This window comes from Crassostrea angulata, chromosome 8 (genome assembly GCF_025612915.1).
Source record: "Crassostrea angulata isolate pt1a10 chromosome 8, ASM2561291v2, whole genome shotgun sequence".
Taxonomy (NCBI): domain Eukaryota; kingdom Metazoa; phylum Mollusca; class Bivalvia; order Ostreida; family Ostreidae; genus Magallana; species Magallana angulata.
The window spans coordinates 9,860,640-9,887,426 of record NC_069118.1 but is presented as its reverse complement, the minus strand read 5'-3'; the positions used below and the strand labels follow the sequence as shown (position 1 = coordinate 9,887,426).

The window sequence follows — 26,787 nt, the reverse complement described above, 5'->3', positions numbered from 1 at the left end:
GAAATTTATCTAAAATTAAGAGACACCTCATGTGTCCTTAAATCTGTAATGAATGAAATGACAGCTCTCTCATATTCAATCTTAGAGTACACAAACTGCAATCATGTGCAGATCACCTTAATATTCTACCAACACTTGGAAACTTTCACTCCATCAAGCTTATCACTGAGGAGTAAGACACTGGCACGATTCTTTACATAAACTTTTTTTATCAAATTAACATTTCTGTACCAAAAAAAGCCATTGAACGGCACATTTTCTCTGATCACCTTCGCCCTCCCACACACAACAGTGATTTATGACCAAGCCTCAATCTTTATCTCACACTACTTTGTCAACATTCTTATACCTGAACCCATCAATTTAATAAAAAGAAAGAGTACAATAGATATATCTTATAGAACTTTTTTTTTTATTGAACCTAATCATTATTAGCAACTTTTATTGATTTTGTTTGTAAAATACCCCAGTAAACTAAATTCCTGATTCTACACTTGGTAAAGGATTCTAAATCTTGATCTCACCAACATCAATGAATTTCTTATATTCCATTGCATCTTTGAAATTTTGTAAATTTATATTAAGACTATTAATGCTCTGCCAGGGGAGTGGTTATTGAATATTCTGCGATTACTTCTAAGAAGTTACGGATATATATTGAAAAAAAAAGTTCGCTCAAAGATCTTGTTGCATAACTCAAGATTGATAAAAAACCAGTCTTTATAAATAAGCAAGCAGGAGGTGGAATCTATGATAAACACAACTCCGCATGGAGTTAGAGATCAGATCATGAAAAAAAAGACAACTCCAAGGCTCACATTAATCAAGCTTATGTAGCACTAAGTTTGTCAATCTTTCTACACCTCCCTATTTCTTGTGCTTATCAATAATAATGAAAATATATTTAAAAGGGAAAAGTCTTGATCTACCTGAGCCATGTAATGTGAATTACAAAACGCGAATTACAATGGATGAAAATAAATTCAAGTCCCTTCAGACAAAATTGAATGGGGTCTCCCTAGTGGAGTTAATTTTACAACTCAGTTAAGGACAAGATTCTCGAGCACCACCTACAGATTTCAGTTCAGCATGACAAGTACACAGCAGGTACACATCCTTTAAGTGTGTAAACCTCTCTTGTTTACACTCCGGCTAGAGATCAATAACATAAAGGGCGACCCTCATCATTTCTGATTTGTGGCATAATAAATTTAGAGAGATGTTCAAGGTTTTTAAAATTTTGAAACACATTTTATCTCTTCTGATGGTACGATTCACTTAATATACACCTGAATGCGATACGCCCAATGCAAATGCCCTTCTTGGCTGCATGTAGAACACTGTTTTGTATCAGATCAGATGAATTGCATTGCCAAATACTTTTCTTTTTAGTTTAGACAATTGAAACATATTTTTTTTTAAATTAACAATTCAAAGTTTTACACTCAATTTGAAAATAAAAAATGTATGTTAGGGCTATATTTAATTCCTATTTGTACTGCAAACTTACAATTCTCACATTTACATCTTTAAGTTGTATCCTGTCAAAAGATGTTACATACACTACCATATACTAAAATGTTTGATAATTTTTATATACACTGTATGAAATTTAATCAATTTTAATAACACTGTATACATACTGTCTCCAACTTGCTAGACTAAGTATTTTATGTAAATTTCTGATAAGAATTTAGGTGTGTGTGTTGGGGGGGGGGGGGTATTTCAAACAAGACCCTGATGTACCATTCTTGCAACAAACAATGTGTGCTTAACATAATTGTAGGCATATGTAAACTGGAAGAAATCAACCACAGACCCCCATAACCCAGTGGTTACCTTAGCCTTGATGCTAACATTAAAACAAATGAGAATTATAGGATAGCCATACAATGATCACCAGAGAGAGCTAAATCAGCTAATGGCCATGAAGAAGAGAGCACACCTGGGGCATGTTAGATTTGATTGTCACTGACAGGGTTTGTCTGTAGATGGGCCTGCACTCAATCACCACAGGGACCACATCACTACAACAAAGGGGTCTGGTCAACTCTGTTACTCACACATGTTTATATCCTCTAAGAACACTGAACATCACCAAAAAAAAAAATGATACACTGCACTGCAAAAAGCATGAATGGGCACAGCAAATACTAGACAGTGAGGCAGAGCATAAACGACTGGGAGTTATTATTTAAATATATCAGTATATACAATCTACACTGCTACTTGTAGTAATGCATCTTGATTATAATAGAAAAGATTAAATAAAAGGAAAAGTGTTTTTCTTCGTCGAATGAACTACTAAATTATTTTTTGAATTATTTCACGTATGCTCTTCACTAAAATGTCAGGATTAACTCTCTATCTAAATCTTTGTTTACAACATTATTGTTTCATTCTCTTCTCAGGAGATGTAACCGCAAAGCGGATAATCAAATTACACAACTTGTGCTACTGTGTCGCTGCGATTTTCTGATGACAAATGGAGGAAATTCGAACCGGTGCAAGTCTTGCATTTCGGTAGCTCTAGATAGAAAATAAAACAGCTTGACCGACTTACCCAAGGGTGGATATGAAACCACTGACACCTCCTTCAGCATATAGAGACACAATGTCTCCAAAGTGAAGGACTGTCGCCGACATCTCTGATATATCTCAATCCGAGGACTGTCACCCAACCGTCTGCTTCGCTCGATCTGACATTTCTCACAACTGCAATACTTGACAAAACTAATGCACAAATATTCTTAAAACACCGTTAAGGTTCAGAGCTTTAACAGCTGTAATGTGCCTGATTCTATCTTCTGAGAGCACTTTGAAATGCTCTAAATCACAACATTACAGGCCTAAAGATCCAACACACGTTTACCGAAATCTCTTCCGCAATAAGAATAATATTTTACTGCGCCCTCTTGTGTTGTGCTGTTTTGCGCGGCAATTTCAAAAATCCACCAACACAATAAAGGGATATAACTATTGCACATATATCATTTTTGTATTAAATTGAACGGGGAAAACATATAGAAATTCTCTATGCATGATACTTGAGAGAGAAATATAGGTATAGGCCCCTATAGAGAAAGCGAGAACATAAACAAGGAATATAGGCAGAGAGAGCTAGAGAGAGAGAGAGAGAGAGAGAGAGAGAGAGAGAGAGAGAGAGAGAGAGAGAGAGAGAGAGAGATTTAGTAACTTTAATTAGTAAAAACAAAATGCCTATTGTGCAAAAAATATGTTTAAAAATTCAAAAAAGCTGTATACCAGTCATCCAAATTTCAGATCCTTGTGACGAACAGACAAGGAAAGACCGAGCATACAATCTTGCACAGTGGCGGATTCAGGTAGATGAGGCTGAAGGGGGGGGGGGGGGGTCGGAATACCCATGTTTCGCAATATAGGGTTATTTTCGCCCCGTATTATTTTCACCCTTTTTCACTTGTAAACGCGTTCGCCCCATTTTCAATCTGTCCAGACAAAGTTGTGTTTGAAGAGAGTAATTGGGAGCATTTCAATTCGCCCAGTCTTAAATTGCCCGCTGACAACAAAAGCAGAAAAGGGATGAAAATAAGACTGGGTCGAATATTTCCCTGCACACTGTAGCCATTCATGTAACTTAATGGTGATACTGATACTAATTTATCTGAAATATTTAAGAAAATACACTTCACCTATATGTAAGTTACTATATAATAGAGCGAGGGATTAAAGGAACATGGTCACGATTTGGGTCAAAAATTATTTCCCCAGTCTTAATGTTTACAATGCTTCACTAAGGCATTTTTAATAATCATTTCAAATTTGAGTGCCATTTGTTGAGTTATAAGCGAGTTACAGAGCTAACAATTCTTTGTTATGTAAACAAAGCTTTTGTTTACGTTTTAAATGTTGAAGTAAAAATTACATGCAGTTGTAGACCTAAAATGAATGTGTTAAACGTTAGGAACTGTTTATTCATGCTCAAAATGAATAATCAGACAGACAATTCAAGAAAACGATTTTTGACTGGTAAATTGAACCTAAGTAAACAAAAACAGGGCACGAGCCTTGTTTACATGACAAGAAATTGTGAGCCCTGTATCTTGCTCATAACTCTACAACTGACTCTCAAATTTTACTTGGTCACTAGAAATGCATTCTTAAAGCATTATAAATAATAAAAACACAAAAATAGAATTTGACCAAAATCGTGACCATGCCCCTTTAAGGCACCAGTAGCATACTGTAGCATCTGTACAGCTTTCATATGAAACACTTAATTCAAAAGAGGAATAATTTATTACAAATTTTGTTACCTTGATTTCTTGAGAAAGCACTCAAATTTTAGAAACATAAAAGTTTTCCTCTTCATTTCTGAGATGTGAACAATTTCATTCAAATGCATATGTTTTATCTAAATGTAAAAGACAGTTGTGACAAATTAATTCTATGCATGTATACCACACGTGTACCGCAGTCTAAATAAAATTGCAAGAAATTGTAAAATTTTGTATAAAAAATTACATGTTGTAAATTTTGTATTTACACCGACCAAGTAATTTCAAAAGTAACATCATGACAATAAGCTAGATTAGTTTGAACTTAATCATCAATTCATCTTGCATTGAATTATATCGCAAATTTATATTAGATCATTAATTAACTTTTTCATTTTCTATACGGTTTCTTTAATTGCGACACGGCCATTTTTTTTTCTACTGTGGGGTGAGTTTAGGATCTGTCAACGATCGATTATTAGTTGAGACGATGCTGAGTTATTCTTCTTGTCGCGAGTCGCAAACTTGAATGAAATACAAACAGTATGATACAACAAATACTACATGTACTACTACTACTCCTACGAGAGAGAGAGAGAGAGAGAGAGAGAGAGAGAGAGAGAGAGAGAGAGAGAGAGAGAGAGAGAGAGAGAGTTAACAAAAGGTACAATTTATAAGTAAATGACTGTTAGTGTATCTTCACAGCATCTCAACGTTGGATTCACGTCTTGGCTAATAGTTGGTTTTCAATTGACATTTTTTGTGCCAAACGATCGTGAGAATAACTTTATTTTTTCTTCTGTCTATATATATATATATATATATATATATATATATATATATATATATATATATATATATATATATATATATATATATAAATATATATATATATATAAACACTGCAATATATTTTTTACAAGTTAGACACAAGTTTCTTTCTCGATCAGAATTCACAGACATATACATGTATGCAGTACAACTTGATTACATTATTTGACATTTGCGTTTGATAACAAAGATAACTGGTTTAACGTGGAATAATTTATCATGTTTATCAATATATAATTATAATTTATTATGACACATCATCAGAACCCATGGATAAGATGGCTCGAAAAATATCGATATGTTTCAATACACTTACCAGAGCACATATTTAGTCACTTCTGGCCCCAGTTACTTATTCACTATTTAAACCATGAATATCCACAGCATTTGAACTGACTAACTTTACAATAAAACTAAGCTTGACAAATCTTTTTTTCGGATAAATTAAAATACATAAACGATTATTCTGCGATTTATTCCCTTTTAAGAGGAATCATGATAATGCGGTTTCGATACGAGGATACGATGGCTCCAGGAGGATCTATCAAGTAACGTCTTAGATTTAGGGCGACTGAACTTACGGTTCATCACAATCCTACTTTTACCATGTCCACTCACTACCTGACTGGGTTAGATTACGAGTATAAAACGTCACAAAGAAAACAAGTTGTCGATCTCTTCCCAATGAACAGAGATGCTACCAAAACGGCCACTCCGTTAACCATTTGCTCTATCCCATGCAACTGCAAAATCAAAAGCGACAGAGAAAACACTAATGTTGTAACTAAGTTCATCTGATCTACATAGCTAGGTTAATTATATTATTGTATTATTGTCCTTAAACTCATTAATTCGTATTGATTGTTTTGAGTTTCAGATACTGTAGTATTTGTAAATTATTTTAGCAACAATATAGCTGTCTTATTTTGACATTGTTCTATTTCATAAAAAAGACAGATGTCATACACTCGGACTGTTCGCCTAAGGCTACCATAATGTCGTATGATTTTCCTGATATGTTGATACAGAGAGTTGAGACCACTAAATGAACACACTACACATGAAAGACCAAGTTCTGTAATTTTTTTCTCGAGAAAATTAAGTTGCTATCTTTTTGCTTTTAGTCGATTATATAGAGTGATCTACAATTCACTTGGTTATAACATAGTCATTACACTCTTCCCCACGGAAAGCACTTTAAAACTGTACGCTAGCTGCCGTGGGAAGCGAAATCGGGATTGCGATACACTTTTATTGGAATACAAATGTGAAGCTTGCTTAATTCAACAAATTTGGATGGAAAGAATTCAAAAATGACATAAAATGAGTGCTAAATTACTTAAAACGCGGAGAGAGATGAAAGTATCCTTGACAATGACAATACCTTAACAATTTATTAAAGGTAATCAAAGAACTGAAAGTACTCATAGAAGCTAAACTTTCAATCCAATTCACAAAATAAAATACTATATGATACATGTAATTTGGCAATGATGATTGTGTGTGTCACGTGATATGCTTAATGTGTAAAACATATTTACATATTGGGTATTACCTAGTGAGAAAAGTTATGAGAAAAGTTATTTGCAGAAAGAGTATCATAATAAATCTTGAAACACTTTCTGTTCAGGAAATGTCAAAGTCTTTCTGCACACCCCTAAACCATGCTAAATATGATAATGCAATATTAATGTTTAAATGATCACTAAACAGAGAGAGAGAGAGAGAGAGAGAGAGAGAGAGAGAGAGAGAGAGAGAGATGTCGGTATCAACGTGAATTTACATATTCATGTATAAAAAAAAAGCAGATAAGTTGAAATATTTTCAGAATAAAAAAAATTAATTTTGAATTGGCACATCGGTTACAATTTATAGGCAGTGCAAAGTTCCATAATAGATACTTTACACTATAATAAGTGTTTAACTCTCAACAGATGCAGTGGAAAACATATTACAATAAAACTGTAAGTAGTTTCAGCCACGTGTACATTATTTGTTATAAAAGAAACGTTGTCCATGACTGAATGATTAAATAACGAGCAAACCATGGTTTTCTATTCAGTCATATTAGTAGCAATAACAGCCTGTATTTTGGGTAAAGCTACCCATGGAGAGACACTGTCCAAACTGAAAGCGCTGCAGTCCTTGGTCTTCAACAATGCCCAGGCGACCGTCACTTTGGACTCTACAGCCCTTAAGCAACTGGTGAAACTGGCTTCAAACGGTAAATAGGCAGCTTTGTTTTATTGTAACGTGTTCGAAGTCATTATACCTTTCTTTCGATAAATCAAGAAAATTTAGTTACTGTTTCCACTTAGTAGCGAGCGCAGCTCGCCGGCGCGCAGCGCCGGCGCGAAGCGAGCTCTACCGGCAAGGCGTGTGTGAATAGAAAATTCGGACTATTTGCACATTCATTCAACGGATTTTTTTGGCGTCAGTAAATCGGACCAGTAATGCATTGTTTTAATCGTCCCAGTAGTTCCCTGTAATTATGGTTTCCCATTTCACACTCTCACGAGAACAAGATAAAAGACTATGTACATGCACTGTAAATAACACAACGCCAATTTCCATTACTTTAAAGACTAACGGAGTTATCGTCCTTTCGAGTGACGTCACAATGGATTTCTTACACATTGATCCGACAAAATTTTTCGGAGTCAGTAAATTTCGACCCACAATGCAATTCCTCAATGTCGGCCGATCTCACTAGACTGGATACCATCTCGCGAGAATCAAAGTAAAACTTTTGAGAAACAGATAAATTGTGTAATTTCCAGAACAATATGCTTTTTAAGTGAACAAAACAGTATTTTTCGCTTAGTTTTTTTTCTAGTGTGTTTTCAAAGAGACAGACTACACTTGACCGACGTGAACTTTGACGTCACAATAAGGGGAAACTACTCTAAGTAGTTATTGTAATTCTGCTGAAATATAAATACCAAAATCTTCTCAAAATCTTGCAGAGCTAACGAATCGGGACATTTCTTCAGAGATAGGAAACAGCTTTAACTTGCTCTCATTTGGATGAATGCTCACATTTAGTATTCACTATATTTACGGTAATTTCCAGGAACGTTTTTTAAATGGGGCGTGGCAACATCATTCAAAAAATCTTCACATGCAAGAAGAAAAATAAAATTCACAAAATCAGGAAAATTCTAATCGGGGTGAGGAATGGGGAGTGCGTGGTATGCCTTTAGCTCTTTAGCTGCTCAAAAGTGTCTTTATTTCACTACTATTTACGGTATTACATGCTCCCGGGGGATCCATTTTCCTTATGTGATCAACAAATTGTTTTTATACGTTTATTTGATTTTTTTTAAACGGGGGAGGGGGGAATCTGTGATAAGTCAATTTTTATTTGTAAGTTTAAGAAAAATGTCTGCTGCAAGTAAAGAGGAAATAAACTGCAATGTACATTATGTTATAATCTTTATTATTCAACAACATTTTATCTGAGATAAATTCTATACTGGCGTGCGACCAGTATATAAACAATCTATAGTCTGTCCCAAGATATTTATGCTGCATATTTGAACGATTTTTAATAAAAATACACATACCTGTGACTGAAGTGCAATTAAAATCGATGAAAGGGAAAATTCCCAAGATAACTTCATTCACACATTATCATTTTTCCCTCGTAAAAATTCACAGGAACGAAAACAGATTTCCTACGGAGATTTATAATGGGGAATGTTGACATCTTTTCTCCATTCGGAAATACTCGGGACCCCTCGCGCAATTTTTCAACGTTATCATCCGGGCGTCTTCATCTCCTTGGCAATGGGAAAACCTCGTAGACTTTTTATTTTTAGCCGTGTACTGATACCCGACAAGCTAGAGGGGGCGTTTCAAAGGGGAAATCTTGGGATTTTTTCATACTATTGAATGAACATTGTCTGAACCAAGAGGTATTTATAAATATTGAATAATTTAAGAAAATATGCGGCAAAAATATCTTGAGACAGACTTTATAAATTAAAATCAGATCTTTGATCCGCTCCAACAAATTCTGATGTCGCTATTGTTCAGCGACTATCAGAATACAAAGATCTGATTTTAATCAGATTGGTATAGTAAGTAAATAAAAAATCTTATGAATTATGAATAATGAAAATTTACTGGAAAAATAGGTATATTTATTTTAGTTTGCATTCAAATTCATTTACTTTACGTCACTACTTTTATTTTTCTTGATTTATCATAATTCACTTTTGATCACCTGCTGCGCTCGTCCCAACGGTCGCACCGTAAAACATATTAATTTCTCGGAAAACTCACATATATTTTTAGCAATATACTGTATTTCATCTGGGTTATTTCATGTCATTTGTTACATTGACAAGTTAGAGGGAACGTTTACAAGGACATTAATAATAAGATTTTATTATTCGATCGAAAGCTACTGATTTAAGTGTAATTTCTAAAAATCGAATAGTAGAATATAATATAGATTCAAATTCTATTGTACGTTTAATGTCATATCTTCATGCAATGTGTAGAGTTTTAAAAAACCCAATTCTTTTTAAGGGAAATCGCAACCTCAAACAAAAGGTGTAAGCTTTTCAGTGTACGTAAAGGCTAAAGATCTGGAACTAGGGGACGGACAAACGCTGATATACAACGGAGTGCTGACAAACGACGGAAACGGATATGACGACAGAACGGGAGTATTCACGTGTCCCTTGGCGGGAACCTACATATTTGTTGTTGACTCTTTGTCTCGTAAACCTGCATGGTTTCAATTGTATCACAACAAAACCGCTGTGGCGTCTCTCCATATATCGGGTTACCATCCAAGTAATACTTACCTGCAAATCAGTAGAACAGTTATCCTAAGATTAAGGAAAGGCGACCACGTGAAGGTCGTGAATGTCAATACGAAATCAGGAACAGCCCATCGCGACTCATATTCAGGATTTTCAGGAGCTAGGCTTTACTGATGAGTTCACAATCATTGTGAATAAAATATGTCATAATGACTATCCAATGAAAGTAAAACTAATTGACTGTAAAATTGTGCAGTGAATGTTTATGAAAATTTTACTGGACGTGCGATATTTAAATAGTCCATTGATAGATAATTTAGTTTCAACTATTTTTTTTGAAAACAACGACTTGATTTTCCATGGACAGATGAACATCTTTTGAATGACTTCATTTTACTGTAACACCACCAGCTTACATCGGGTATTTCTCTTTCTATTTTATTTAATTTTATTTTATTAATGAGAAAAATACCATGTACATGTATAGTGAATAAACCTCTTATATACTACTACTTATATACTCTCTCTCTCTCTCTCTCTCTCTCTCTCTCTCTCTCTCTCTCTTTTCCAAGGTAAGTTGGCACGTAATTATCAATTTATCTTGGATTAATTATATTGAGAGATAAAGAGAGAAAGAGAGAGAGGAAGAGAGAGATATATAGATTTGGCATTGAATAATTTATCATGTTAATCAATATACCGGTAATTATAACTTATGACATATCGTCAGAACTCATAAATAATCTCCGAAGAATATCGATATGTGTATATACATTTATCAAAGCATATTTTTAGTATCTTCTGGTTCCAGTTACCTATTTACAATGAAAACCACGAATATCTATGTACGACATTCGAATTGACAAACTTTACAATAAAACTAGGTTTTACAAAGTCTTTTTACGGATAAAATACATAAATTATATGGTTGAAGGTCCTATAGTCGTGCGTGTGCTGTAGTCGTGCGCCATTTTGTTTGTTGTCGTATTTGGTTACGTGCCAAAATATTACGTCATAAACGGCTGATTTTGAAAGATTGATATCAAGTGCGTATAAACAGAAACGAAGAGTTAAATATGCGGAATAAACAAGTTGGAAGTTATACAAACATATATTTTATATATAAAATCCGCCATTTTGTTAATACCAAATTTACTATTTATAAAAATGTATGTTTACCGGGTTGAAGCGTACATTCCAAATATGAAAGGCACATGGCTAATTAGCATATCTAAATGTAGAGGTCATAATGTTTATCGATTGTTTCTACAGGCCATAGATTTTAGTTGTTGGGATATGAAAAATGTTGATATTCCTTACATTTTTTTGTAGACGTATTTATAACGCAGGAATAAATTCAGTAGAGAGAGGGAATAAAACAATAATCTTAACTAAGGGAAAAACACTTTTATACCTTTAATTTAAATTAAAAAATATTTATATTTACCATACAAAAAAGAAATTATGTGACTGAATTTACATTTTAATAAGGAAATATTTGTCCAGTTTATATCTATAAAAATGTTTATTCTATTCATTTAAATAAAAAAAATTCTTTTGTACTAAGAAGAAAAATTATAAAATCAAATTTAAGAGCCCTTTTCATATTTTTAGACCCCAATAAAAACCCAAAAGTAAATTTAGACAGTACAGTCCAACTCGATTCATTAATGCATATCTAGCTGTCAAGGAAAATGGGGTAAGTGTTTGCAAGGCTGCAATGCAGTATACTGTTATAACTCAAATTCTTCGTGACCGAGTCAAAGGGAAAGTAGACCTGGGGAAGGTAACTATGGACCAGAACTATTGCTTGGGCAAGAAGAGGAGGCTATGCTCGTTTCACATTTGAAAGCAATGGCATTATTTGGTTATATGTATACCCGAAAGAGGTGACCAATATGGCATCTGACTATGCCATTCAGCTATGTAAGAAAACCAAGCAGCAGAAACCTCTCACATTAAAATGGTTTAGAGGGTTCATGAAGCGTTGGCCAGATCTGAAGGTTGTTAAGAGTATCAACGCGGAAAATCATCAAATCAAGGAAATGAAAAACGATACTTTGTTGAAGTGTCGTCGATCCTCTCAAAGTACAACTTATTTGATAAGAGTTTTTAATGTGGACGAGAGGGGGATCACACCCAATCATGCACCTCCTCATGTGGTATCCGGCACTGGAGACACGCCACAAGCTGTAACAACAGGAACGTCCTCTACGGTTACCATACTGGGAGGTGGTAGTGCCTCTGGGGTTGCCATTCCGCCATATTTTGTCTTTCCTGGCATGCGGATGACGTCCGAGTTGATGGAAGGTCCAACACCTGTAGCAGCTGGTGATGTCACAGAGAGTGGATGGTTAAACTCTGTTATATTTCTTAAGTATTTACAGAGCCGCTTTGTTCTTTATGTTCCTGGTGGACTCGATGAACCAGTTCTGCTGCTGTTAGGTCTCACGTTTCAGTTGCGGTTGTTGAATGGGCAAAGGAACACAATATAGTGTTGCATGATTTGCCAGCGCTCACTAGTCACATTCTTCAGCCCATGGATGTTGGTTGCTATGGCCCTCTATAGAAAATTTATAACAATTTGTGTCACCAAAAGCCCTTGCATGTCAGGCATACAGCAAAGCTTTATCAGCTCAAAATCTCCAGTCTGCCTTCCACACGTGTGGAATTTAAACTTTTAATGCTGATGTGGTGCCAGCAAACGTTCTTGCCCCTTCTTCGGTATTGACTCAAAGGAACGAGGAAGAAGACAAGAGTTACTCTGATTTGGATGCAGATGAAAACAACAACAGTCAGGATGTTTTTGCAGAGCGAACCAGAGAGCTTGTTCTTATAAAATCCGAGGGATTTAAGGCCAAAAATGAACGCAAAACCTTGAGCAAGATAACATCAGGCAAAGCAAGTACTGGGCCGGAGGTATCAGCAAAAATTATGGAGCATGTTTCAGCAGCAGCAGCCCCACAACAGAGAAAAAACAAAAAAATCAGAAGCTCCCTACCACCTCTACGAAGAATAGTAAAAGCCTAAAGTGTGGAAACAAGAGGAGGAAAATATCTGATCAAACAAAAGGTTATTCAGAGGAACCTGGACCCTCCCATGTTCAGCCAATGGACAATACATCTTCAGGGCAATACTTCCTATCCAAAGACCCTGAGGAGGTCTTCATTTCTGGAAGAACTGTGTTATATCTGTAAAATGATTACCCCACATGCTGTTCGAAATAGCACATCCCTTATTATTAAAAAGTGGGTACAGTGTGACAAATGTAGACATTGGGTGCATTTAAATTACTGCACTAACATCAGAGTACTCTGGATAGGGGATCACCATTTATCTAAATAGAGTAGAATTTGAGTTTCAAATTTGTTTTTGCCTTGATCTTGATAGATTAATGTGATTCTTAAAACTGTATCAAATATTTGTTATTTGAAATACAAATTACCTGTATATGACTGTACATGTATCATAAGATGTGAAATGATGAAATTCATCAAGATTATGAAACATAGTTTATTTAACTTATTGTTAAGTTTTCATTGCATTTGTTGGAATATGTTGATGTTTATGAATATATTTGATATGTTATTTGTGATGTCAAAATGAAAAAGTTACAAACCACACAAAACCTACTTTTTCCTTACATATCCGGGTGCACGACTACTGGTTCCAAACAAAGATGGCCGACATTGAAACCTCGCTTCGTTTGGGCCTCGATAATAAGGTGTTAAAAGCACTTTAATGTATTTAAGATACACAGAAAATCAGAATACAGTTCAGTAAGTTTAATTATCGTGACAAATAATCCTTGATTTAATTAAAACGCTCAATAAATCAGATTATTTCTTAAGCGCACGACTACTGGGCACACGAGGATATAATCATTCCGAAAGTGAATACGATTAATTCTGCGTCTTAGTGGTTCTTTTAAACGGAATCCTGATTATAGGGTAAGGATACGATGTAAGGATACGATGGATACAGAAGGATCTATCAAATAAGGTCTTAGATTTAGGGCAACTGAACTTACGGACCATCCCAATTCCATTACTATCCACTCTGCTTCTCTTGTAGAGGAGTAGATTGGATCGTAAACCCTCGGCTTGCAAAGATGCCTTTCACCATGTCAACTTACTATCTGACTGGGTACATGTAACCCGATTGGATTACGACTTACAATCTTCAAAAACGTTGATCTCTCCCCGATGGGCAGACAATAGAGTAAATATACAATTCTTTTGGTTATAACCTATATTCATTACACTTTACCCAACGATAACATTTTTTTTAACAAAACTGTATGCTAGCTGCCGCGGGAGGCGAAACTGGGAATTCGATACACATGTATTGAAATAAATGCTTAAACAAAAATTCAGTGGAAAGAATTCATTAAATGAGTGCTAAATTACTTTAACTCGGAGAGAGATGGAATGATTAGTGACAACGGCAACACCATAACAATTTATAAAAGGTTATCAAAGTACTGAAAGTACTCATAGAAGCTTAACTTTCAAACGGAATACAACTTGACAATGATTATTATGTGTGTCACGTGATTTGTTTAACGTGTAAAACATTTTTACATATTGGGAGTTACTCAGTGAAAAAATAATGATTAAAGTTATTGACAGAGAGAGAGTGTTATAATCTTGAAACACTTAAAGTTTCAGTTCAGGAAATGTCAAAGTCATTCTGCTCACCCTTAAATCATGCTAGATACAATATTAATGATCTAATAATCACTATACACTTGCCTAATTATGAAGAGGAAAAAGGGCATATTTTTGTATAAGATTTTTTTTTTGGGGGGGGGGTAAAAAAAAGGTTCTTTGCATTGCATTTTAACGTTATTATTTAAAATAAGGTTAATATACTACTGCAACTGAAATTAAAAAAAGCTTGTCTGAAACTAGAGAGAGATGTCTGATAAAATACAGGTATCAATTTGGATTTATATATACATGTATAAGAGAGAACGGGTAATAGAAATGATATCAGAAATCTGATTGTTTCTATGTTTTTTGGTTGTTACACCGGTTACAATTTACAGGCTATGCAAAGTGCCATACTAGGTACTTTACAGCATGAACAGTGTTTGATTTTCAACACATGCTGCGGAAAACATATTACAATAAAACCGTAAGTAGTTTCAGCCACGTGTACAATATTAGTTATAAAAGAAACTTGTCTATGACTGAATAATCATAGAGCCAACCATGGTTTTCTATTTGGTCATATCAGTAGCAATAACAGTCTGTATTTTGGGCAATGTTTTTACTTCATCAGTAACCCATGGAGAGGCACTGTCCAAACTAAAAGCGTTGCAGTCCCTGGTCTTCAACAATGCCCAGACGACCGTCACTTTGGACTCCACAGCCCTTAAACAACTGGTGAAACTGGCATCAAACGGTAAATAGTCGGCATTTGTTTTATTGTAACGTGTACGTAGTCATTATACCTTCCATTTTAAAGATACAGTCTGTCCCAAGTGTCCGTTTTCATCACTTGTTTATGATTGTTCACAAAAATTAACATATCTATAAAAAATGACACATGGTGATAGAAAACAGTGTTCAAAATTAAAACAGAAAGGAAAAATACAAAACAGGAGCAGAGCAAAAACGGACCTCTAAAACAAAATTAGAGGTAGGATCGGAGTGAGCATGTTCTGCTGATCGGCCACACCCGCCGTGTGCTCTTTGTCGTAATTGAGAAAGCGGGAAAATCCCTAGACAATTAGGCGATTAATTATTAATTATGGAAAAAGCATAATTTTAATTGCTTGATGGGAAAGTCTAAAATTTCTTCATTGATTCATTGATCTCTTTTAAACAGAGCAGGAGCAGAGCAAATACAGACAGCTAAAAAACACCTAACCAAAAACAGATTTTTACGAATATGTATTTGAAAATATATGACATCTCTATCCATTAGGATTTTTCTCGAAAGACTTGCAAAATTTTTCCAACAATATATTTCATCCGATTATTTTCATGTCGTTTAAAGTGCAAAATCTCTGTTCACTGTTACGCGTTATTGGTCTCGTTCTTTTAAATTGACAATGACAAAAGGGGACGTTTTAAATGGACGTTAACGTTAACGCTTAGAATTTTTCATTCGAGCAAAAACTGTTGATATAATTGTTAACACCAAATACTAGAATATAAGTATTTATTACTAGAATATTAAAAAGTATCTACTTTTTTGTGCGTTTAATATCATATCTTCATGCAATGCGTAGATTAAAAGAAAACTAATTATTTTTAAGGGAAATCGCAACCAAAAACAAAAGGTATAAGTTTTTCGGTGTATGTAAGGGCGAAAAATCTGAAACTAGGGATCGGACAGACGCTGATATACGACGGAGTGCTGACAAACGACGGAAACGGATATGACGACAGAACGGGAGTGTTCACGTGTCCTTTGGCGGGAACCTACATGTTTGTTGTTGACTTCTTGTCTCTTAAACCTGCATGGCTTCAACTGCACCTCAACAAAACCGTTGTGGCGTCTGTACATGCAATTAATGCTTATATGCAAATCAGTAGAACAGTTATCCTTAGATTAAGGAAAGGCGACCACGTAAAGGTTGTCAACCATATTTCGAATTCGGCAGCTCATCGTGGATATTCAGGATTTTCGGGAGCTAGGATCTACTGATAAGTTCACGATAATTGTGAATTAAATCTCTCAGCATGAACATCCAATATGAGAAAAAAATAAATGACTGTAAAAGTGTGCTGTTTAATTGTGTGAAAATTTTATTTCAATTTTTTACATCGTTTAAAGTAAGGGACAATTGGATCTTTTTCCAGGTTATGAGAATGCAATTACATGTATATGTTAACTAGCTTTATATTTTCGTTGAAAATGTATGATGTTTTTGCCAAATTTGGTCCATTTTGTATTCGATATCGATCTGAACCGGTTGTATCAGTTCTGAACGATGGTTGATATGTAAAACATTTCATAATTTCTTTGGGGTTGTGATATGAATCAGCATTAAATACCATTTCAGGTTATTCTTAGAAGCAATTCGAGCGTTGAAGTTTGATTAGTTTTCAATATAAGCACATTTAGGTAATACTCAGATGCCTCTGAACAATTCTATTATATAGCGGTCATGTTTAGCGTATTGCTCGTTCCCTTAATGTGTCTTATTCGAGAAATGCGTTAGAAATGAGCAATATGCCAGATTGGAAATTTTTTAGTCTCTGTACGACACATAAGCGGCCCTATGCTTCCCAAGGAGTTAACAGGAATAAGTCAAGTCAAGTCAAGTAGGACACATTACACATCCCGCTACATTAACGGTTAATTGTACTCTAGAATTAATTCAGCTACTTAGTATTTCTTATATGTCATTATTACATTTTTACGTGTTCAGTTAACAGTGATTCCAAATAAACTGCACAAAATATCTAATCTTTAGGTTATGAAATAAATATAAAAATAAAAAATAGATCACAAGCACTAATTATGATAAATTTTGAAGTCAATTCTTGATGACATTTATTTCAATTTAAGGAAAAGGCAATAGAAAACAAAATGAATACATTTACTTAAAATGTATAGGTGGAGTAAAACCAGTAAGTCTTCACTGCGTCAATTCTCAACAAACCGGGACAAAGAATCACAGACCATAATTGTCTGATTTTACTCGGAAATTAATTCCTCGCGTTTAATTAGGAATCTACCGTTACAGCGAAATCATTATGATAACAACACAACTAATTTGTAAAATGCACTAGAATTAATTTCACACAAAAATACAAAAGTTTGCTTAAACGTAAATTATTGCTTTGTGACATCGATTAACATTTATAGGCCTTGCAAAGTGCTTTACCAGATACTTGAGATTTTCCACAGTGTTTGTTTTTCAACATATGCCGTTAAAACACATATTACAAATCTAAGTAGATTTTATCCACGTGTACGATATAAATATCACCTTTGACCGATTGATAAAAGAGCAAACCTTGGCCTTCCGTTCGGGTATATCAGTAGCATTAACAGCCTGTCTTTTGGTCAATGCTATTGCTTACTCAGCCAAACATGAACGACACTGTCTAAACTGACTGCGCTGCAGTCCTTGGTCTTCAACAATGCCCAGGCGACCGTCACTTTGGACTCCACAGCTCTGAAGCAACTGGTGAAACTGGCTTCAAACGGTAAATAGTAGTAGACAGCATTGTTTAATGGAAACGTGTGCGAAGACATTTGTAATTGCCGTTTTAATTCGATAAATGGAGAAAACGACTGAAAGAATATTTAGTTAAGTCTATCCACAGTAATCATTTCGTCTCCTACATGGCTATTCATAACGAAAATAGACATAATTGAACTTGTCAGAAAAGTACAGATGAAATCGCTGATGGAGGCTGATTTGTTTTTCATAAAAATTAGGGTGGCAAGTCTCTAGAACATTAAAGCCTACCTTTTTAATTTTATCTCAAAATACAGGTACATTTACTAATAGGAATACCCGTGCATAGGAAATTGGCATTTTCCACACTTCAAAGCTGATTGAAAATACTACAAAAGCAATTTTCCTCAATTTGTAATATTTGAGAAAATATTTTTTTCTTATCTTATATGCAAAAATAAATTATTTCTATTGTTTTTGATGGGAGTCATCTCAAATATCAAACTGCATCAAATTTTGCTGTATATTTTGAGTATTACAAATGTAGATTGGTACAATGGATTCATTAAAAATAGCAATGGGGATATCATTATTGTAAAATATTCAAGGCGTACGCTCTTTACTTTTTTAAAATTTTTATTTCGTATAAAGTACTACGAGTACTCCTACAAAGTTTCATTTTATCATAATGTCATAAAAGCACAATGGCAACGCTAAACTACCGAACTACGGAAATTTGTTTAAAAGAAAAAATGTTCCTTTACAAATCTTTAAATATATTTTTATTTGTATTTTGTTAATGTGTTCAATGATATCGAAAAAATTATGAAAAGGTAAAAATACACTGTATTTTACTATATTGCCCATAAACACGCAATGAAAACTAAAGTCGGGACATTTTTTTTATTAACAAGTAATTGCTTCATTCCCGAAAACATTTCCAAAAATTTACATAGATATCTTACGAATTTATGTTAGAAAAAATATCTGAAATCCCCATTCGGAATTTTTTTTGAACAATTACAAGGTGTTTATTGAATCAATTCTTTTTAAGGGTTATCGCAAACACGAGCAAAAGGTGTAGGCTTTTCGGTGTATGTTAAGGCTGAAGATCTGACACTGGGGACGGTCAGACGATAATATACGACGGAGTGCTGACAAACGACGGAAACGGATATGATGACAGAACGGGAGTGTTCACGTGTCCTTTGGCGGGAACCTACATGTGTGTTGTTGACTCCTTGTCTCGTAAACCTACATGGTTTCATCTGTACCACAACAGAACCATTGTGGCGTCTCTTCATATTTCAAATTACCTTCCAAGTCTTACATATGTGCAGATCAGTAGAACAGTTATCCTTAGATTAAGGAAAGGCGACCACGTGAAGGTCGTTAGTCACAAATCGAAACCAGGAACAGCTCATCGCTTTTCATATTCAGGATTTTCAGGAGCGAGGCTTTGCTGATGAATTCACGGCTGTGAATAAAATCTTTCAGCATAAAATTCAAATATAAGTAAAAAATGAATGATTGTATTTTTATGTAGTTTATGTGTATGCAATTTCTAATTGAAGCACGATTATAGAATCGTCACAGAAATAATTTAACTTCAAATTTATTTTATCGTAAAGGTAAGATTTTTCTATTGTCTGATTTTTCATGAGCAGATAAACATTTCTTAATTAATTTAGTTTTACTAAAACACAACCACAACTTAAAAACTTTAATTGTGTTGTCCTCTTTATTGAAAAAAAAAACACAGCTAAAATATCATATGTATATGTACTCCATAAAACTTCTGATGTACAGTCCCTCCCCCCCTCTCTGTCTCTCTCTCTGTCTCTCTCTCTGTCTCTCTCTCTGTCTCTCTCTCTCTCTCTCTCTCTCTCTCTCTCTCTCTCTGCATGCTTCCTATCTCCATACTACATGTAATATGACTAAACACAAATCTGCACTTTATTCATGTATATTCAAAGAAAGAAATATTCAAGACAAAATATTGTAATAGTATGAGATTTATTAATTATTATATTGATAAATCTAATTACAGTTTTGATATTAATTAGTTAAGATATAATATATTTTAGCAATACATGTAGTTCTATATTAAATCACCCAGGTAGAACACCTAGGTTTACCTGCTAAAGTTAATTAAGGCCCTTAGGATATATGGTCCTTATATGGTCAATCAAAAGGTGTGTTTTTACAGAGAGAATCTATTGGTTTTTAAGTTTGTATAGTTGGGTTTCATTGGTCTGTGGATTTCCCTCCAGAAGTTCTTTGTGTTTTAAGACATTCTTCATATTAAAGCTAAGGAGACAAGACTTAATATTTACGTCATAGAGAGACCTTATAACGTATAGACTTTACTTCATCTCATATAGGTAAGCTAACATTAATTATTTCTAACCATAACAGAAGTGCTAATATTTAATTAATGGTACATATCCTGTAATTTAGCAAATCTAATTATCCTTTTGCACTTTCTTAGTAAGAGTGATTTTTGAGTGAAAGAATATTTATTAAAGTATATTGAGCTTCAAGAACTAGATGTAATACTAGTAAAAACCTTATTTGAAAGTAATCTGTATTTTAGTATTACTTATGGAAATATATATATAATTTGTAGTGTCTGTCTCTGCTGTGTAAGCTATAATAGCAAAGTGCACACTCATAGGGCATGGGATTGCCCATTCCAATATGAATGGTATGGATTATGTTTTATCATTATTATTATAACGTATGTCAAATTTAAAGACATCTCATATATAGCTGTAAAGCATTTTTATGATCTGTATGGATAATATGTGTAATTACATGTATAATTACATATAAGAGTTATTGCCCTTAAATAAGAGTAAAATATAACTGTGTCCATAATGTATTTTATACATATCACTTACTATTGTTATATTTCATTTCAGGGCATTCATTTATTTATTTATCTGTTATCTATTATATCTGTAATCGCAATAATAAAAGGATGTCCAGAACCTTATACAGTGTTATATATCAAGTATAGAACCAGCACTGTTGCATTGGCGCCCACGTTGGGACCTGGGTATTCTCTGGCGGGTGAACGAGATTGTCTCTAGTACTTCGCCCCATAGGTGCTGGCACTCCAGGAGAGTCGGGACGCCTCTTTCCTTGGAGGGGGACAATGTGGTAGAGTCAGGTATATGGCATTCCTACTAGCTCAGGCTAGTGGGTTAACCCTTTAGCTCGATCGGGAGAGTGCTGGACTGGCGTGCTAGAGGACCCGGGTTCAAACCCCAGCAGAGGCAATAAGTGTCTCTGTTACATTATATTATGACTCTACCACAATACGACCAATAGTTTTTGATAGAATTGCATGAATAGCATTATTTCTACCTTTATGCAAATTGTAAATATTGTAAGAAAATACATGTATATGTTTACACTAATATAAAAAAAAAAAAACAAAGAAAAAAAAAACCAAAACGAAAAAAATATTTGATATCATATTGTTTCCATTGTGTCATTATTACTCATCTGCCGAAAAAGCACATAACGCAGACGCGATATCAATTGCATAGTATGCGAAGATTCTCAATTTAATCCAGCTTAAAGATAAAAGTAAGGCAAACAGTCGATTTAAAACTTGTTTTCTTTTCACCAAATATTCCTCTATTTTCATTTTAATATTTGTTGATATTGTAAGTTAGTATTATCAACAGCGTCTCTTTCAAATTCTCTTTGTATATAGATTTAAAAATTGGAAACAAACATTTTGAATCTAAAGAACAGACATCAACGTTAATAAAATCCTCAGTTTTTAATAAAACATACCAAAAAAATATCGAGAGATGCGATGCATTATTTTATGTAACAAAGATCAATTCCAGCAAATTCGATGGCGTTTCTGGGTTTTGTTTAAAATTTCGGATTTGTTGTTAGATCGTAAAACAATTATATTCAAGAGAAATAAACAATTTGTGTTAATTTTGTCAACATTATGGCTAATGGAAACCAGCTGAATTATAACATTTTGGCGATTAATCCCTTTGGTAGCAGTATAAAGAATAAAACTAACAGCTTAATATAAGGATTGTGTTGAAGGTCTTATAAATTCGTTGAGGTCATCCATACCTTAGTGGAATGCTTCGCATACATGTGCAAGCCCAAGCTTCTCTTAAAGGAGCATGATGACGATTTTGGTCAAAAATTTTTTTTTTGATTTTAATGTTTACAATGCTTCAGTAAGGCATTTTTAATAGGCAACTAAAATTTGAGTGTCATTTGATGAGATATAAGCTAGTTACAGAGCTTACAATAATTAATCTTCGCTATGTAAACATATGTTTACATTTCGAAAGTTGAAGTGAAAATTCCAGTTTTAGACCTAAAATAAATGAGTTAATCGTTAGGAACTGTTTATTTATGCTTAAATCGAATAATAAGATAGATAAACCAGCTTCAAAAAGATTTTTTTCCGGTATATTGAACACATTTAAACAAAAACAGGGCACGAGCCCTGTTTACATGACGAAGAATTGTGAGCCCTGTATCTTGCTTAAAACTCAACGACTGGCACTCAAATTTCATTTGAGCATTAGAAATGCATTCTTAAAGCATTACAAATAATAAAAACAAAAAAAATAAAATTTGACCAAAATTGTGACCATGCCCCTTTAAAGACATGAAATTTTAGCTTGTGTTTGACCTGAAAAAAATGACCGGATGACATGTCAATATTTTGGAAAAATCAACTTTTCACAACTTATCCCCATCCATAAAAGCAGTATTGTGTAATTATTCGAGCCCGACATTTGCGGGCCATTAGACCGAAACTACAGGTATATCCTTTATACACAAAAACAGTTACACAAACTGCCATGTTGAGACATACATTTGCACAGTCATGAAAGTCACGGAGTTCTGAGGATTCTCAATGAAATATCAGTTTTCTGTCAAAGATTGATTCCAAAAGTTTGTCCAGTCAATATCAACCAAACACTAATCAAACTATTCTTTAAAGACAAATGTAATACGTATATTATATAAATGTAGCCGGTGTCAGTAGAGATAACACAGACAACGTGATTTGGTCAAAGGTTCACTTCATTTAGTGGAATCATAAGCTATACAAAAACCTGTAATAATTCATTATAGTATTTAAACACATAATTATTTCACATAAAGCAATTACACAATTACATTTATTAAAACGCCTTACCGGGGAAGCTTCCCCTAAGACAGACAATATATATTTCATCAGAATTTCCAAACGATGTGTCTGCCTGGACATCGAAGTGGAAAGTGTCCAGGTATTTAACATATAGCATTTAGATATCATGTGACATTTATTTATAGATGTAGTCTGTCGTCGCTGGGCTAAAAATAAACACTCACACGCACACGAACACTTTCAAAACAAATGCTAAAGTGCAAGTACATAATTAATTATATAACCCTGGTTACATAGATTATACAAATGTTGTCATGAAGAGGCATTGACTTACAATGGAAATTGGTGTTCCATCTTTTAAACAATTTACTCTTCTGGCATACATGTACATGTATCTATATGCAGCAAATTACCTATTCTGGCTGGATTACTAGATGCTTTCATCCTACATGTACATGTATACATTCTTTGGCAATTCATTAAAATGTGTTACCGTTATTTTGTTTAACTGAAGTATGGTTTCCTATGAATTTTATTTTTATTTTAGTTAACCTTTTGACGTTTGAACAGAAATGTCTTATAACGGGGTCAATTGATAAAAACATAACGCAGAAAAAAAGTTTAGTTCTATGGCTATCATACGTTATATTGCCTTCGGGACAGATGTTGTTTGTTTCATTGAGTAATTAAGGTCAATCAGGACAACATCATTAACAATTCGTCTCTAATATCTAAAAATACAACATATGTATTCAAAATGTCATTTATCCACACCATTTAATTCGATATATTGCCCTAGCCCAAATTAACATTAAGTGGCATAGTTTTACGTTTTCTCAATGAATTTGAACAGCAGATGTTCCAAGCAGCTAATGTTTAAATCAAAAGGGGATATAAGCAACTCTTTCCTTCAAATTTCAATACGTTTAGATTTTGCTTTGCTTTAAAATACATATTACGTGATATCTTTCAAATAATAACAATAAATCAAACCTGATAACCACCGGATATTTTTGTAAACAGGTTAACAAATAATTGTAACTCATTTGCAAGCGATACATTTTCGGTACGGTTAAATGATCGTTATTATTCCAACCCTGGAGCGCTTTGAAGATATTATAAATAAAACACTGGTCGTCATTGATAATCATTATAAGTTCCAGAAAAATCCCTGGTAAAAAGACCAACAATATTACTTGTATCAAGGTGAGAGGACTTTTTTAACATTATGTGTTTTAACAATAATGATATAAGATAAGATTTTAATTCCTGCAACATTATTGCTTATGAAGAGTTTATCTCTATTGATTTTTGATGCATTTACTCTTCGGAAAGACATAGAACTTAAATGTAATCACTGCATGTTTTAAAATTCAACTTCGTTTTGTTGTATAACACTTTGTGAATCAAAATATCATCATTTCTTATTTTTTGCGAGAAAGAAAAATGAGTGACAACAAAATTTGCTTGGCGGCGCATTGTGTCACGTCTAAGATTTACAGTCTTTACGTGATTACTAGACCCATTAAACGTTTATGATAACGGTGTGTTTCTATTTCCAAAACTATTTTTTTTAAAATAAGTACCCTACATGCACATTCTACTTTAAAATCGTGTTGGTTTCAAGGACTTTCCACAACTTCAAAGTGGAATGCTACAACCGGATCTTATTTTATGGATTGATAAATTATCATATCTTAAGCATGATTTTGTCGTTCAAAGAAGGATATATGTTTTGAATTATCATGTACAAATTTGTATTCTTTAAGAGAATGTGGAACATCTGTTTTGGTTGCAAGTAACACACTGTAGAGTTTAAAATCTGGTGTTAAGGAAACTGGAATTTGGGTTGTAATGTGGTTTGTAAATTAACTGAACTAATTATGCATTCATTTTTTCTCGAATAAATGTGGGAGTAAAAAAGATTTTCACTATATAGCCCTAGATGTCCCTGTTTACGGCTTTAACCCCCTGACCCAGGGACCATGATCTTCTTAATTTTGGTAGCAGGCTTCAGGGACATTATAACCATGCAATGCGTTTTTCCCCACATGTATGGGAGCAGAAGATTATTGAAAATTTTACCTTTTTTTGCCTATTTGGCCCCGCCCTTGAGGCCCCAGGGGTGGTCAGTTTGAAAATTTTACAATTGTGATACCTTATAACAGTGAGATGCTTCACAATAATTGCAAAAGGTGACCTGCATGACTCAGGTGACTTAAAAAAAGTAAAATGATTGTTATACAGGTTTGACAACTAATTGAACTGGAAAGGTTTACATAGATACATGTAAACGATTTCATAAACAAAAATTAAGCAAGAAATTAAACCACGTTCACTTTTCTTTTCAGATGAAGGTACCCAGCTTGTTAATGACCTTGGGTCTCGTGACTGTCCTGTTTTGCGGCTGTGTAGTGGTGCAAGCATCTTCTCAGTGTCTGTCAGTCTGTGTAAACAGTTCCTGTCGCCAGGAATGTCTAACAAGTGGTCATGCCTACGGAACGTGTCGTAGAAAGTACAATTGTCCAAGCACTAAACCAAAAGTATGCCAGTGTGTCTTGTAGTCGATCAAAATATCGACCAAAAGAAAATAAATAAAATGTTCATTGAAATATAACTCTGTGGGTTTTTTCTATCAAATTGTATTGGTCATCAATAACATTGCATGTGAACATTAGACATGTAGATAAAAATGCTTTAATTACAAATTTACCTTAAAGAATTACAAACTAGATAGATGCTCACAACGATATACCAAAACAAACGTTGTAAAATTTTGAAACCGTTCCATTCAAACTACTCATTACTTTACGGATTAATGTTGTATCAGAGGTACATTGTACATGCTTATATAATTTCAGAATTCTATCAATACAGAATTTTCAAATGACGATTACCAAAAAATAAACAAGATACCCACAGGCCTTGACGGTCACCTGAGTACTTAGATGAACCTGTCAGAAAGTTTCATGTTTGCATTTATAAAGCTTCGATTTTGGTTCTAAACACCTTTGACAAGTACTCCCGTTATTTGCTATTTGACGTTTGCAAAATTCAATTCAAAAATGTGGGAGGGGGAAACAAGAGTCTCATATTATATATATCCTAGCTCCAGAGGCCAAAATATGTAAATGTTTGGTAAAAAAGAGACCCACAGGCGTTATATGGTCAATCTTTTATTACATTCACAGTTTCATTGAAAAGGCTCAAAAGCATACAATGCACAGGAAATGAGTAGATTTCCTATCATGGAACACATACTTAATTAAATATGGCAAAGCAAATTTATACCTTGAAGTTTTAAAGATAAAAAAATTGTTTACAGACATTTTACGACCAAAGGCGATAGAAAACTCGAATGTCTCCATCGACATTAAAAAACTACATGTACTATAGATATATAGCCATATTTGCCCCCCCCCCCCTTTAAAAAGGCCAAAATCCTGCTCCACTGGCAATAAAATTCATTATAATAGATGTTATGGACATAATTTCAATGTTGAAGTTTTAGACCTAAATTGAATGTGTTAAACGTCAGAAACTCTTTCTTTATGCTTGAAATGAATAAAATAATAGACAAATCAGTTTGAAAAAGATTTTTTTGGTATATTGAACCTATATTGTACCTAA

At 34.0% G+C, this 26,787-nt stretch overlaps 3 protein-coding genes, 1 long non-coding RNA gene and 2 pseudogenes across 16 annotated transcripts in view; 5 read left to right on the top strand and 1 right to left on the bottom strand.

The window, feature by feature from the left end:
* LOC128157813 (inositol 1,4,5-trisphosphate receptor type 1-like) overlaps positions 1-2,900 on the bottom strand; it is a 73,270-nt gene extending 70,370 nt beyond the window's left edge. For 12 of the 13 annotated variants that reach the window (XM_052820446.1, XM_052820443.1, XM_052820444.1 and 9 more), the window contains exon 1: positions 2,564-2,900. In XM_052820446.1, coding sequence (XP_052676406.1) covers positions 2,564-2,646 — 83 coding nt within the window. In that variant the 5' untranslated portion in view covers positions 2,647-2,900. The remainder of the gene's footprint in view (positions 1-2,563) is intronic. The other variant, XM_052820455.1, reaches the window with a different exon arrangement.
* A 4,221-nt stretch (positions 2,901-7,121) lies between these two features.
* On the top strand, positions 7,122-10,371 carry LOC128160269 (complement C1q-like protein 3). Its single transcript, XM_052823565.1, has 2 exons — positions 7,122-7,311; positions 9,624-10,371. Exons 1-2 carry the CDS (start codon positions 7,134-7,136, stop codon positions 10,034-10,036), a joined length of 591 nt encoding a protein of 196 aa, XP_052679525.1. The 5' UTR covers positions 7,122-7,133; the 3' UTR covers positions 10,037-10,371.
* A 1,211-nt stretch (positions 10,372-11,582) lies between these two features.
* Positions 11,583-13,059, top strand: LOC128159254 (uncharacterized; annotated as a pseudogene).
* Positions 13,060-15,066: 2,007 nt separating this feature from the next.
* Positions 15,067-16,522, top strand: LOC128158355 (complement C1q-like protein 3). The gene is made up of 2 exons (XM_052821147.1): positions 15,067-15,271; positions 16,131-16,522. The coding sequence occupies exons 1-2, from the start codon at positions 15,079-15,081 to the stop codon at positions 16,520-16,522; spliced, it is 585 nt and encodes a 194-aa protein (XP_052677107.1). The 5' UTR covers positions 15,067-15,078.
* A 577-nt stretch (positions 16,523-17,099) lies between these two features.
* On the top strand, positions 17,100-19,571 carry LOC128159253 (uncharacterized; annotated as a pseudogene).
* Positions 19,572-24,306: 4,735 nt separating this feature from the next.
* LOC128158166 (uncharacterized) lies at positions 24,307-25,774 on the top strand. Its single transcript, XR_008239925.1, has 2 exons — positions 24,307-24,363; positions 25,509-25,774. It is a non-coding gene; the product is annotated as an uncharacterized LOC128158166 (long non-coding RNA).
* Positions 25,775-26,787: the final 1,013 nt, after the last annotated feature.